The sequence below is a fragment of the Periophthalmus magnuspinnatus genome, chromosome 4 (assembly GCF_009829125.3).
Source record: "Periophthalmus magnuspinnatus isolate fPerMag1 chromosome 4, fPerMag1.2.pri, whole genome shotgun sequence".
NCBI lineage: Eukaryota > Metazoa > Chordata > Actinopteri > Gobiiformes > Gobiidae > Periophthalmus > Periophthalmus magnuspinnatus.
This window is the reverse complement of record NC_047129.1, coordinates 5,369,646-5,383,388: the sequence shown is the minus strand read 5'-3', so window position 1 is coordinate 5,383,388 and position 13,743 is coordinate 5,369,646. Positions and strand designations below refer to the sequence as shown.

Sequence of the window (13,743 nt, the reverse complement as noted above, 5' to 3'; positions counted from 1 at the left end):
CAGCTACGAGCAGCCGCATTGACAATGGAGGTGGAGAACATAGCCCAATCAGACTCCATGCTCCTAACCTCCCCCAGGATGTGGGCGAAGCTATCCCGGAGTCGAAGACCCTACTGATAGAGGGCTCCAAAAGACTTTCCCAACAGACCCTCACGATACGCTTGAGTCTGCCCGGTCTGTCCGGCTTCCTCCTCCACCACCGGATCCAACTCACAACCATTCCTGGTGCAATGTGCACTGATGCACTGTGCTCGAACATGGTATTTGTTATGGACAAACTGTGACTAGCACAGAAATCCAATAACAAAATACCACTCGGGTTCAGATCAGGGAAGCCATTCTTCCCGATCACCCTCTCCAGGTGTCACTGGCATTGGAAGTCCCCCAGTAGAACAACAGAGTCCCCGGTGCACTGTCTAGTACACCTCGCAGGGACTCCAAGAAGGCCGGGTACTTTGCCCTGCTGTTTGACCCATAGGCCGACACAACAGAGACCTGTCCCCGACCCTCCAGGTGCCACAAGTGCTCCTCATTGCGGACAAGCTGAAGACATTGGTCCTTAGCTGAAGCAAGGTGTAGGCACTGTTGCTCCTTGTGCAGGCTTTGTAAAGGACTCATAGGACCCTGCTGTGTCCATCCAAGAAGTGTACAGATGGCGATCAGTCCACCTTCTGGCCCTTAGTGAGTAGGCCAGGTCAGAGGTAGCACTTCAGCAAGGTTGAGCTCTTGAGCTGAAAAGGCTTTGCGAATCTGGTACCATTCAGAATGTTTCTCTAAGGGAGGGATGTCGAATCACGTGGATGAACCAGTAAGATGTTGGACAGTTTGGTGGCCTGTTCTCAGGACCAGAGTCTTTGGGTCACCTTTGAGGTCCTGCTGTTGCACCACTGGGGGAGAACGAGGGGTCCTCTCTGAGCCATCATCCAGAACATGGACTTGCATGGTTTGAGCACCACTGTGGACTAGGACAATCACTACTTTCAACATGACCTGCTCCGATTGATTTGGACAGTCAAAGTACTGTCCAAATCAATCGGAGGTTTAAGGTACAGGTGTTTGCTGCATGATTACAGCCACAACTCTAATATTGCTTACCATCCTTAATCCACTGTATTATCTCATTTACAGATAATTGTCCACATTGTCACACCAAGGGCAGTATAGCTTAGGCTTGGCATTGGCTTTTGCTTTAGCTTAAGCCAAGATAGATGTTGGTGGCTTGGCGTTTAGCATCAGCAGAACTGGTGCAGTCCTGTCCTTTGTCCTGCCAAACTCAATATTGCATCCAGCACAGATTGGATGAGCTGCCGGGAGAGCTTGCAATGCACTGGTGCATGGCTGGTAGTGGTACGTGTAAATTTCGCTAGTTGCGTTAGCATGCTTGAGCTGACCAAGCAGAACGTGATACTGTCCACTGAGGGTGTCGAGTGCCATCTGAAGTAAAGCAAAGTCACTCTCACGTCCACGTTTGAAGTACAGTAGTGTAAGCCTGGAAATCCTTTAAGCTGAAACAATCAGTAGGTCTGTTCTTAATGGTGGCAGAGCGCTGGGTTGAGGACCTGGCTGGTATAGCTAGGGAAATGTGACAACTGGTAGAGCAAGGGACAACAGTGACTGCAGTGCAGGCATTGGTGAAGACTGGCCAAATGTAGATACAGACAGGGCAGGAGTCACCAGAGGTACTACATTAGACTGTATAGCTTCAGCTATAACTGCAGCTGGTGGTGGAGCAATTTGGAAGCTGGAGTGAGCCATTGTTGTCGGTATGTTAGCACATGGTATAGAGGCGAGAGGAGGAACATACTGTGATGGATGGGTAACTTGAGGAAGGCTTGGAGAGACAAAGGTGTTGGATGGCACAGACGCTAGCTGTCTCAGTGCTGGAGTTGGCACAGCTGCATATGCTGTGGAAGTGGTAGGCACAGCAACTGGCTAATGGACACTGACAGTAGTTTGGGTAGAAACTGGTGGGTTAGTCTTTGGCGTCGATGATGGAGGAGCAAGCTCAAGGAAACTCATAGGAGTTGATGGAGACTCTGGTGCCTTGCCCTCCACATCTGAGGAAACCAGTTTGGCCATCTTTAACTTTGTCTCTGCTTCTTGCATGCTGTGGTTCCTATATATCCATATTTAACTGACTCCATATGGAGAATTTAACTGGTAGAGATGACAACAGTGTGGAAAAAACGTACATAGGTTACATTATAAGGTGAAAACCCAAATATGATATCATATACAATACATGCTGACATATAGCTGTAGATAGGAAATAATAAAAAAAAATATGCCACATAGGCTATACCTATGCAATAACAAAGCAGTGAATAAAACAGTAATAAAGTATGCATTAATGATACAGTGCTTATTAAATGCTGTACACAGTAACTTGAGGTCAATAGGCACCACAATTGTCACTAAAGCTTAACTGGTTAGCAGAAAACGGATTCACAAATGCGAAATTTACTTACAAAAAATTACATCTACATTTACAAATGAGGTTGTAAGAGGTATTAGAGAATAACTCTTGTCCAAACCACAAAGCTGCCTTGTCCTCAATAGTAAGTAATGAAAACATATGCAAAACGAAGAGTTAACACAAGAATGGCCTGCTGCACCCCAGTTTCTGGGCCTGCTGCGGTTATTCAGATCTGAGTCGTAGAGAAATGGGTCACCGGTGAAAATCCAAGCACAAATAAAACTCTGACGTGGCTAGCAAGCAGTTAGCATTATGCTAAAAACACGATGCGGGTTAAGTTACACTTTAGTAGAAGTAAATTGTTAACTTATTGAATCCCAATCAGGATGTATTTCAAAGGATTCTGTTTATGTAAACCTATTTCTGATCTCAATAAAATCTACGATAAACCCCTGTCTCTCAAATCCCAAGCACATGCGCCAATAATCTTTATCTGTTCTCTTTTGCAATAATTATACCACATTGTGTTAAGACAATAATGAAAATTGATTGATATATTTGTAAAAGTGTCTATATAGTAAAATATTTAGCCATCTCAATGCAGACAAACGCTGTTGGAAATCTGTGTTTCTATTTTTACATGGAAGTTTGTTCAGATGTCGCAAGGGGTTACTGCAGCACAAACACAGTCTGGTTAGTCAGAGAGAAGCAGGCTAGATGCACATCACAATAAGAGAATGGCCTCAAATCTTTCTCCTCAGATCAAAATGCATTTATTGAAATAGATGCATGTCGTGTTTAATAATGACAGCACAAGATTACACATTGCAGTTGTATATTGTAACAGCAGCTTCACACCGTGTGGGTGTGTTGCTTCACAAAAGCAACACACCCACAAATGTGCTTAAATCATGATGAGACATTTAACACTGTTTTAAGCACATTCGTGTTGTCCATTACAATGTGTGGATTTCAACTGAGCTTAAGTCTGAGAATGTATTTGAATAGAAAATAATTGTGTACATTTGGGACAGGCGCCCAACGAGGATAGTGTCCTTCAGAAGTCGTCCAGATCGGGACATCAGAGCGGGCGCCACAGATCCCGAGATAAGAGCCGCGAGCGTGACCAGGAACGAGAGCGGGACAAGGACTGGCCACCAGAGAAACTGTCCGACTCACACTCTCCGGTATGAACTTTTAAAAAGACATGTTGTGTTCATATTTGCACTTTAAGTTAATGGTGGCTACATATACAATGGCAAAAACACTCAAAGTTACTTGTTTTTTCAAATTGGGTATTTGAGCATCTGTCTTACTTTCTTATTGTGTCAGCCTAAAAGTTGTTTACCTTGAGTATGTTGTATTAGTTATATTGAGCTACAGTTACTTATTTTATTTATTTATTTATTTATTTCAGGGACAATGCACATTAATAAACATTTGCATGTAAATATGCCAGAATTAGCCCGAGGGCTATTTTTCATCCGTAGTCCCGGGACAGGTGTAAAATGTCAACCTGTAGGAAATAAAATACAATAGAATAAAAACAAGGTTATTATTTCATCCATCCATCCATCCATTTTCTTCCGCTTATCCGGGGCCGGGTCGCGGGGGCAGCAGTCTAAGCAGGGACTCCCAGACTTCCCTCACCCCGGACACGTCCTCCAGCTCCTCCGGTGGGACCCCAAGGCGTTCCCAGGCCAGCCGAGAGACATAGTCCCTCCAGCGTGTCCTGGGTCTTCCCCGGGGCCTCCTCCCGGTGGGACATGCCCAGAACACCTCCCTAGGGAGGCGTCCAGGAGGCATCCTGAGCAGATGCCCGAGCCACCTCAACTGGTTCCTCTCAACGTGTAGGAGCAGCGGCTCTACTCTGAGCTCCTCCCATGTGACCGAGCTCCTCACCCTATCCCTAAGGGTGCGCCCGGCCACTCTGCAGAGGAAGCCCATTTCAGCCGCTTGTATCCGCGACCTTGTCCTTTCGGTCATTACCCAGAGCTCATGACCATAGGTGAGGGTAGGAACGTAGATTGACCGGTAAATCGAGAGCTTCGCCTTTGGGCTCAGCTCCTTCTTCACCACAACGGACCGATACAGCGACCGCATCACTGCAGACGCTGCACCGATCCGCCTGTCAATCTCCCGCTCCATCCTTCCCTCACTTGTGAACAAGACCCCGAGATACTTGAACTCCTCCACTTGGGGCAGAGACTCACCACCCACCTGGAGAGAGCAAACCACCTTTTTCCGGTTGAGAACCATGGCCTCGGATTTGGAGGAGCTGATTCTCATCCCAGCCGCTTCACACTTGGCTGCAAACCGCCCCAGTGCCTGTTGCAGGTCCTGGCTCGAAGAAGCCATCAGGACAACATCATCTGCAAACAGCAGAGATGAAATCCTGTTGTTCCCAAACCACACCCCCTTCGGCCCCTGGCTGCGCCTAGAAATTCTGTCCATAAATATAATGAACAGAACCGGTGACAAAGGGCAGCCCTGGCGGAGTCCAACATGCACCGGGAACAGGTCTGACTTACTGCCGGCAATGCGAACACAGCTCCTGCTCCGGTCATGCAGGGACCGGACAGCCTCTTAGCAAAGAGCCCCGGACCCCATACTCCCAGAGCACCTCCCAAAGGACACCACGAGGGACACGGTCGAATGCCTTCTCCAGATCCACAAAACACATGTGGACTGGTTGGGCATACTCCCATGAGCCCTCGAGGACCCGATGGAGAGTATAGAGCTGGTCCAGTGTTCCACGACCAGGCCGAAAACCACACTGCTCCTCCTGAATCCGAGGTTCGACTATCGGTCGGCTTCTCCTCTCCAGTACCCTGGAGTAGACCTTACCGGGAAGGCTGAGGAGTGTGATTCCCCTGTAATTGGAACACACCCTCCCCTTCTTATACAGAGGGACCACCACCCCGGTCTGCCATTCCACAGGTACTGTCCCCGACCGCCACGCGATGTTGCAGAGACGTGTCAGCCAAGACAGTCCCACAACATCCAGAGACTTGAGGTACTCAGGACGGATCTCGTCCACCCCCGGAGCCTTGCCACCGAGGAGCTTGCTAACCACCTCAGTGACTTCAGCCAGGGTGATGGACGAGTCCGCCTCTGGGTCCCCAGTTTCTGTTTCCTCCTCGGAAGATGTGACAGTGGGATTGAGGAGATCCTCAAAGTATTCCTTCCACCGCCCGACAACATCCCCAGTCGAGGTCAGCAGCTCTCCACCCGCACTGTGAACAGTGTTGATGAAGCACTGCTTCCCCCTCCTGAGGCGTCGGACAGTTTGCCAGAATCTCTTTGAGGCCGTCCGATAGTCCTCCTCCATGGCCTCCCCGAACTCTTCCCAACCCCGAGTTTTTGCCTCTGTGACTGCCCGAGCCGCGGCACGCTTGGCCCGCCGGTATTCATCAGCTGCCTCAGGAGTCCCACGAGCCAACAAGGCTCGATAGGACTCCTTCTTCAGCTTGACGGCATCCCTTACTTCCGGTGTCCACCACCAGGTTCGTGGATTGCCGCCGCGACAAGCACCACAGACCTTACGACCACAGCTACGAGCAGCCGCATCGACAATAGAGGTGGAGAACATGGCCCACTCGGAGTCCATGTCTCCAACCTCCCCTGGGATCAGGGAGAAGCTCTCCCGGAGGTGGGAGTTGAAGACCCCCCTGACAGAGGGCTGCGCCAGACGTTCCCAGCAGACCCTCACAATGCGCTTGGGCCTGCCAGGTCTGTCCGGCTTCCTCCTCCGCCAGCGGATCCAACTCACCACCAGGTGGTGATCAGTTGACAGCTCAGCCCCTCTCTTCACCCGAGTGTCCAAGACACGCGGTCGGAGGTCAGATGACACGACAACAAAGTTGATCATCGACCTCCGACCTAGAGTGTCCTGGTGCCACGTGCACCGATGGACACCCTTGTGCTCGAACATGGTGTTCGTTATGGACAAACTGTGACTAGCACAGAAGTCCAATAACAAAACACCTCTCGGGTTCAGATCAGGGAGGCTGTTCCTCCCAATCACGCCCCTCCAAGTGTCACTGTCGTTACCCACATGGGCGTTGAAGTCCCCCAGGAGAACAATGGAGTCCCCGGTTGGTGCACTGTCTAGTACCCCTCCCAGGGACTCCAAGAAGGCCAGGTACTCCGCACTGCTGCTTGGCCCGTAGGCCGACACAACAGTGAGAGACCTGTCCCCGACCCGAAGGCGCAGGGACGTGACCCTCTCGTTCACCGGAGTGAACCCCAACACGCAGCAGCTGAGCTGTGGGGCAATGGGCAAGCCCACACCAGCTCGCCGCCGCTTCCCACGGGCAACGCCAGAGAAATGGAGAGTCCAACCCCTCTCAAGAAGTTGGATTCCAGAGCCCAAGCTGTGTGTGGAGGTGAGGCCAACTATATCTAGCCAGTAACGCTCAACCTCCCGCACAAGCTCAGGCTCCTTCCCCCCCAGCGAGGTGACATTCCATGTCCCCAGAGCTAGTCTCCATGTCCGGAGATCCGGACGTCGAGGTCCCCGCCTTCGACTGCTGCCCAGATCTCTCCACACCCACCCCTCATGGCTCCTCTCGCAGGTGGTGAGTCCATGGGAGGACGGCCCCACATCGTTCCTTCGGGCTGGGCCCGGCCACCAGGTGCTCGCTGCCGAGCACCCACCCCAGGCCTGGCTCCAGGGTGGGGTCCCAGTAACGCCAGTCCGGGCAACGTAGCTTGCCTTGTTGTTTGTCTCTTCATGGGGGGCTTCTGAACCGCTCTTAGTCAGACCCGTCTCCCAGGACCTGTTTGCCATGGGTGACCCTACCAGGGGCATGAAGCCCTCGACAACATAGCTCCCAGGATCATTCGGGTGCTCAAACCCCTCCACCACGTTAAGGTGGCGATTCGGGGAGGGGAGGTTATTATTTATACTCTAAAATCATTCTTACATACAGTCGCATACGACTCCATTCTTATAGTCATAAAACCACATTCAGCCACAAACACAACATACCGTTGTCTACATACACACACAGACACAAACAGACATACAACAAGACTCAAACAGAGGAAGGATGGAGACAGGAGCATCGAGAGGTGGATGTTAGTGGTGACAAGATTGATTTTCAATTAACCATTTCTTTAACTGTAATTTAAATGAGGTCCATGACATCCATGTCTTGTTGTTCCACCCACTCAAATTGTAACACAATCAATCACTCTAATCATAGACTAAAATAGCATAACATAAATATGCATTTAAACATATCTCAATTGTATTCCCACTTATGCAGGATATTGTAATTGCCTGCTTTTCAAAAATGTATCCATTTCAGAGTCAACCCCTGAAGTCACTGAGGAAACTCCTCCATCTGTCCTCTTCATCGTCCAATCAAACTGCTCCCTCTGACATGCGGTACCCATCAATGCCCAACCCCGGCTCGTCTCAGGGCGGGTTTGTGGAGAGCAGGGGTCACTCCGGGGTCAGTACGCCCCAGATGAAGGCTCGCCAGTACCCACACCCCTCCCAGCTGGAACCTGGGTGGCACACTTCTGCTTTAGGACGTCCCGAGGGCAACCCCTATCCCGAGCAGATGAGCATTAAAGCAGGGCAGAACGGGCACGGTTTCGGGCGGCCCTCTCGCTCCCGGATTCCAAACTTAAATGACCTAAAGGAGACAGCTCTGTGATTTAAGATCTCTGCTCCACTTTCTCTGCCTCCTTTTGTTGCTCCTACTCACTCCTTGCATAACACCACACCTGCCGCACACACAGCAGTGATGCCAAACACTTGCTTGCTAAAGGTCTAGTACAGGCCTTGGTATGTCTTAATTTTTTAAAGCTTCCATGTTTGATAGACTTTATATTATTATGTAATTCTGATTATAATTTGTACTATAATTATAAATATATTGCAGATCAAATATATATATGGATAAGGTAAAGTATAGATTTGTGTAAGTATTTTTGTTTCTATGGATAGATCTCTGGTACATTTTATTATGTAGTCTTTAATATAGGAACCTAAGGCATTTTAACACAGCCACTTTAACATTGTTTAAGTCAGTAATGTTGGTAACTGTGTTCATCTCACCAGGGTTCTAGCTGTTGCCTTTGGTGGTGTATGAGTGAGAGGAATCACTGTAGTGCAATTAATACTACACTTTTAAGGGCGTGTTCACATTTGTCCTGGTTTGGTCCTAGTTTAAGCTCAGTTTGAGTTGTAATGCAGAAGGTCTTGTTCTAGCCCTGGTTCAGTCTTGGTTTAGGTCTGGGGTGAGACCTAGTTCAGTCAAACGTTTTATGTGGTGATTGAGCAAGTGTGAACATACCCTAAATGCTAAACTAAGAGGTCTATTTAGGTTATTTATGACTATTATCAATGCAGCCATTTTAGAAACACTGGTGCCATAACCTGAGAGAAAATCTAAGCTACAGCGCCCTCTGTAAGACATTAACAGGCATTACACATTAGAGCTAATAATGTACAGTATTATTTTCTATACAGTTGTTAAATTTAAATTACAGTGGAGCTGACTGTCCTTAAGATACTTTTGGTACAATTTAAATCATGCAATTCAGACATGAACATCAATTCTATGTGAGAGAGTATAAAGATAATACAAAGAAAAATATCTATTATGTTGCACTGCTTTAAGTAATTATTTGTCATAATTGAAGGTTTGGTTGGTGCTGTATCCAAACGAAATGTTATGATACATTTACAAATATATTTATTTTAACTGCTGTAAAGATGTTATTTATTTCATGTCTTTAATATTGTGGTCTTTATGAGGTCATTTTTACAGCAGTTAGAAGAAGACAAAGCCATTCTGGATGTATCACTTCATTTCAACCAGTCAGGCAGACATTTGGGATACTTTGTGTGAAGAATATCACATTGAGTGCCATGAATGAACATTTTGCGTGGATCCTCTGTAGTTTTATTGTTGCACTTTGAGAAGCCTGTGTGGCAGCAATATCAATATGACTTTGTACATTTTTTCCTGATCATGGCAATGACTGGGAAACAAGTTTATGGATTTATGACGGGACAGTTACTATGAACTTGGACTCACATTACGAGTCTCTATGGATCCTGTTTTTTTTGTGGAAGGAGCACTGTGTATTATATTAATACTGCTGTGACTACTGTTATTGGTAATGTTTATAACAGAAAATGTTTAATTGAATCAAGTATGAAGTTTGTGCTTTATTACAGACACAAATTAGTAGCATAGTCAGTGTTTCTGCTTATTTTTCTTTGGGACAAAGCATTTTCATCAAAACACAATAAAATGCTCATGAGTTTTAGAACATTTATGTTTACATGTAACAGTGAACCTTGAATAAAACAACTTATTCATTTATTGTTGATCTGATAACTTTCATGTATTACATATATATATATGTATATATATATATATATATATATATATATATATATATATATATATATATATATATATATATATTGACCTATTGAAATCGGTTACAGATCTTTACTTTTCTATTTAATATCAGATTAATGAATCTTCCCAGATCACTGTCATGCACAGTATTTAGCTGTGTCCATCTTCCATCACATTTAGCAGACACGTGGTTCAGAGATTACACTTGTTCATGCACATGAGCAGCTCCATTCTCAGGGCAATACGGGTATGCCAACCTAGGGGCGGGATCCGGACGTACCGGGCCACAATAGGAGGTCACAGTAGGTTCTGAAAAGTAGAGGTCCGGTCTGAGTTCCCATAAAACACCTGGGAGGAGAGGAACAGGGTCACCACAGAGGTATGGAAGTCAAGAGTAATCTATAATTTACAATTAAGCAATTACAGATTGTGTGTATTCATACAAATTGTAGACGCACCAACATAATAAAGCACCAATAGTTTAGTTTCAATAAATAACTAAAATATGGTGTCATTTGATGGTTGAATTACATGGAAAAAATACATGATCAGCTTTGTCAGAATAGATGTATACTAGTGAAAACAGGATTTGCAAGCTAAAATTTTCAACTCGAGTTATAAATGCAACACTAAAGCAGTGATAGAAGCTTGTGGAATGTCTGAGTGGTTGTCCAGGGCATTTTCACACATACACAAATGCTTTTTCCTTCATTGGACAAGTGTTAAACAACTCGGGACATGCAGCTCTGAGTCTCCCCGCACAAACACAGTCTTGTGTGTTTGTGAAAGTTTGTATTACAAGAGATATATAACTATTTATAGGTGAAGTGTGAAGTCAGGTGTTTCTGGTCTGCAGATGAGCTGCCGTACTCTGAGCCTCATGCTCTAAATAAAGCTGATTATTGACATTGAGACAAGTTCCTATTACCTTAATTCTCTGTAAACACTGGGCCTATATACATGAAATCAAAATATAGTCAGTACAAATGAATTTAGGATGTAGTATATTTTGCACTACAGATGAATGACATGCGCTGTAACTAAATATCTTTGTTTGAGTCCAGTGCTCCCACCCTGTTGTTGCCTGTCTGATCTTTGTAGTAGACCCAGTTGAGGTTGTCCACAGTGCGGTATTGGAGGCTATATTTGGTGATCCATTCATCTGCATCACACCGGCCCTGAGTGAGGATCCCAGACATGATTGACACCTCCTTCAGGTCAATCTGAATCCACTGGAACTGGTCATTGAACCTGGAGAGCCAGGCACATCTGACAAGAGGAAAAAAATCAGATAAGTGCAAAATTTAAAAAATCTTTTTTTTTTTTTTTTTTTTTTTTTTTTTTTTTTTTTATGGAAACAAGTAATGGGCTGGTTTGCAAAGCTTGTATCTGTCTTGATCTGGCACTAATGCAAGTTTACCTCAATTTTACTTTTTGCATAATGAAACAGCTGAAAACCAAGCAAAGTGCAAGTCTGTCATTAAATAAACTAATTAACTATAAACATTCACACTTGTGCATTGTCTCAACCAAACAATCAAATAATAATTGTGGATGCAGTGGTTTACCCAAAGCCCTGGCTGTTGAGGCGGGCCTTGTTAGAGAGCCAGGAGGAGTACCAGCCTGAGTACTGGTCCTGGTTGGAGCAGCTGATCTGGTCTGAGGTCACAAACCCAGACTCAAAGCCCAGAGGTCGGTGGTATGAACACTGTGAGAGACAGTTTATTGAAAAGAATATGCAGGTAGCTCACTAACGGAAGCAGAGTGTTATATTTCTGTATGATAGTGTTAGAGGACTCTTTTTACATTATTAAACCGTTACAGTTACAAGGGTAATTTTTTTTAGGAAATATAAAAGCATTACTGAGCTTCTGATCTAGACTACACTCAATATATTATTAGGGGAAGTCCAGTTTGAGACTTTTAATATTGCACAGGTAACCTGATTTCCTCACAGCGTCACATCATACCGAGACATTTAAACCACAACAAATCAATCAAGGTTTGAGAAAGATACTTAGAAAGAGGTATGATAATTTATTGCAGTGCACTATATGCTAACAATGCCACATTTTTACTTGCATAATTTAGTTGTAAGCTACTTCCATTTATCTTCCATTTTTTATTCGTTTATAAAGGGACGAAAATATTAATGACCATTGGTCATATGAATAGCCTGTGTACGAGTTTAGTCAACATGGTTCATATGCATCTCCTGGGAAAATTGATGTCAAGTATTGAATATACACACTGCACACCAGTGTATCCAATTTTGTATTTTCTTTTTTGTTTTGAAAGGATATTTTTTCCTAAACTGTGAGTGGTGGGATTAAGTGAACTGTTATGCATCTGACCTGGCATGCAGCTGAACAGGGGGCTCTGAGAGGCTGCGATGGGTGGCACAGGGCTCGGTGTGGGCGGGGCTGATTCACAGTCACAGGTGCATGCTCTAATGTTACTGGGCCACGACTCCAACTACATCTGCTCCTCCTGCATTTCTTCTGCCTGCAAATTCTTCTCATCATACAGATATGCAGGTAATAAACTATCCAGGGTTTGATGACATTCATTTAAATGTGATTGATAAAAGTATCCCTACCTCTTGTGAATGAACAGCAACTGGGACTGGAACACATTTTCAAGTGCATAAAGTTAGAGAGAAATTTGAAACTTTCTAGGTTTGAATTTGAATTAATTTGTGGGATGCAACTATACCTGTTCAAAGCAGGCAAAATTTTAACCATGCAGGACTAAATCAGGACCACACTATGCAAGCCTAATGATCTACTCTTTGAATTGAGAAGGAAAAAATCAACAATACCTATAGGTTTAGAATCTCTGTTACACCTCATATTGGGCCTGGGACTTAACCTGAGACAGAAGTAGGAGAAACAGCATAGCAGCTCGAAAAGTGGGCTCCATTTAGTTCAAATGGATACAGTGTGTGTGATACGAAAGCGTGGATGGGATTAGACTAATCCATGATCCCATCTCAACCTTATTTAACACCTTTTATCGGCCCCACACACCTCCTGCTCCCACAGAGAGAGAGAGAGAGAGAGAGAGAGAGAGAGAGAGAGAGAGAGAGAGAGAGAGTCCTCTACTCAGTCTGATTAGAGCCTTGACTCCCAAGGTGAACTATCAACCATCACTCTTCCATATACAGAGTACATATTTATACTAATACACAATGCAACAACTAATTGATATTCGTATATAAAGGCATAGCACTTAGTAACCTAAAAAAACAAACTAAAATAATTTACTCATGGTAAAGCCTACATTAATAATCATAAGCAATGTAAAAATATAGAACATTTGTTTTCTAGCTCATCAGTTCATCAGGAAGATTCAGAGGTCCATTGCCCACAAAATAATGGCTTATAATAGGCTCATTATAATATATTGAAAAATAATATTATATTATTATAAAATTATTAATACATACATCCTAAACAAAAAGAGATATAATTCACATGATACAAAAATACATGTGCTTATAAAAATTACATGAATAATTACATGAATGCATAACATGTACATGTGTTCAATTCAATGGAATATACTACTATTGTACATAATAGTCTATTTTTTATTAGAGTCTATTTTTAGTTTATTTTTAAAGTCTATTTTAAAATTATTTTAAGCTATTATCTATTATCTTGTTTTATTGCATGTTACCATTTTCCCATTTCCATTTTACTACTACTACTACTACTACTACTACTACTACTACTACTACTACTACTACTAATAATAATAATAATAATAATAATAATAATAATAATAATAATAATAATAATAATAATAATAATGTTCAGCGATTTGTTACGTGGGCGGGACCAGCTGGCTTACTATATCACGATTGACATTATGTGTAGCCTATGACATCCCCTAGATCCAGTTAAAGCCTTAAAGTAGGCGGGCCTTAAAAAG

The 13,743-nt window shown here is 44.3% G+C and overlaps 1 protein-coding gene and 1 pseudogene across 4 annotated transcripts in view; one reads left to right on the top strand and one right to left on the bottom strand.

Moving 5' to 3' along the window:
- LOC117394038 (cyclin-dependent kinase-like 5) overlaps positions 1–9,740 on the top strand; it is a 53,412-nt gene extending 43,672 nt beyond the window's left edge. For all 4 annotated transcript variants that reach the window (XM_055221446.1, XM_055221447.1, XM_055221448.1 and 1 more), the window contains 2 exons: positions 3,451–3,603; positions 7,732–9,740. In XM_055221446.1, the coding sequence (XP_055077421.1) occupies positions 3,451–3,603; positions 7,732–8,085 (507 nt within the window). In that variant the 3' untranslated portion in view covers positions 8,086–9,740. The remainder of the gene's footprint in view (positions 1–3,450; positions 3,604–7,731) is intronic.
- Positions 9,741–9,999: 259 nt separating this feature from the next.
- LOC117394139 (retinoschisin-like) lies at positions 10,000–12,729 on the bottom strand (annotated as a pseudogene).
- Positions 12,730–13,743: the final 1,014 nt, after the last annotated feature.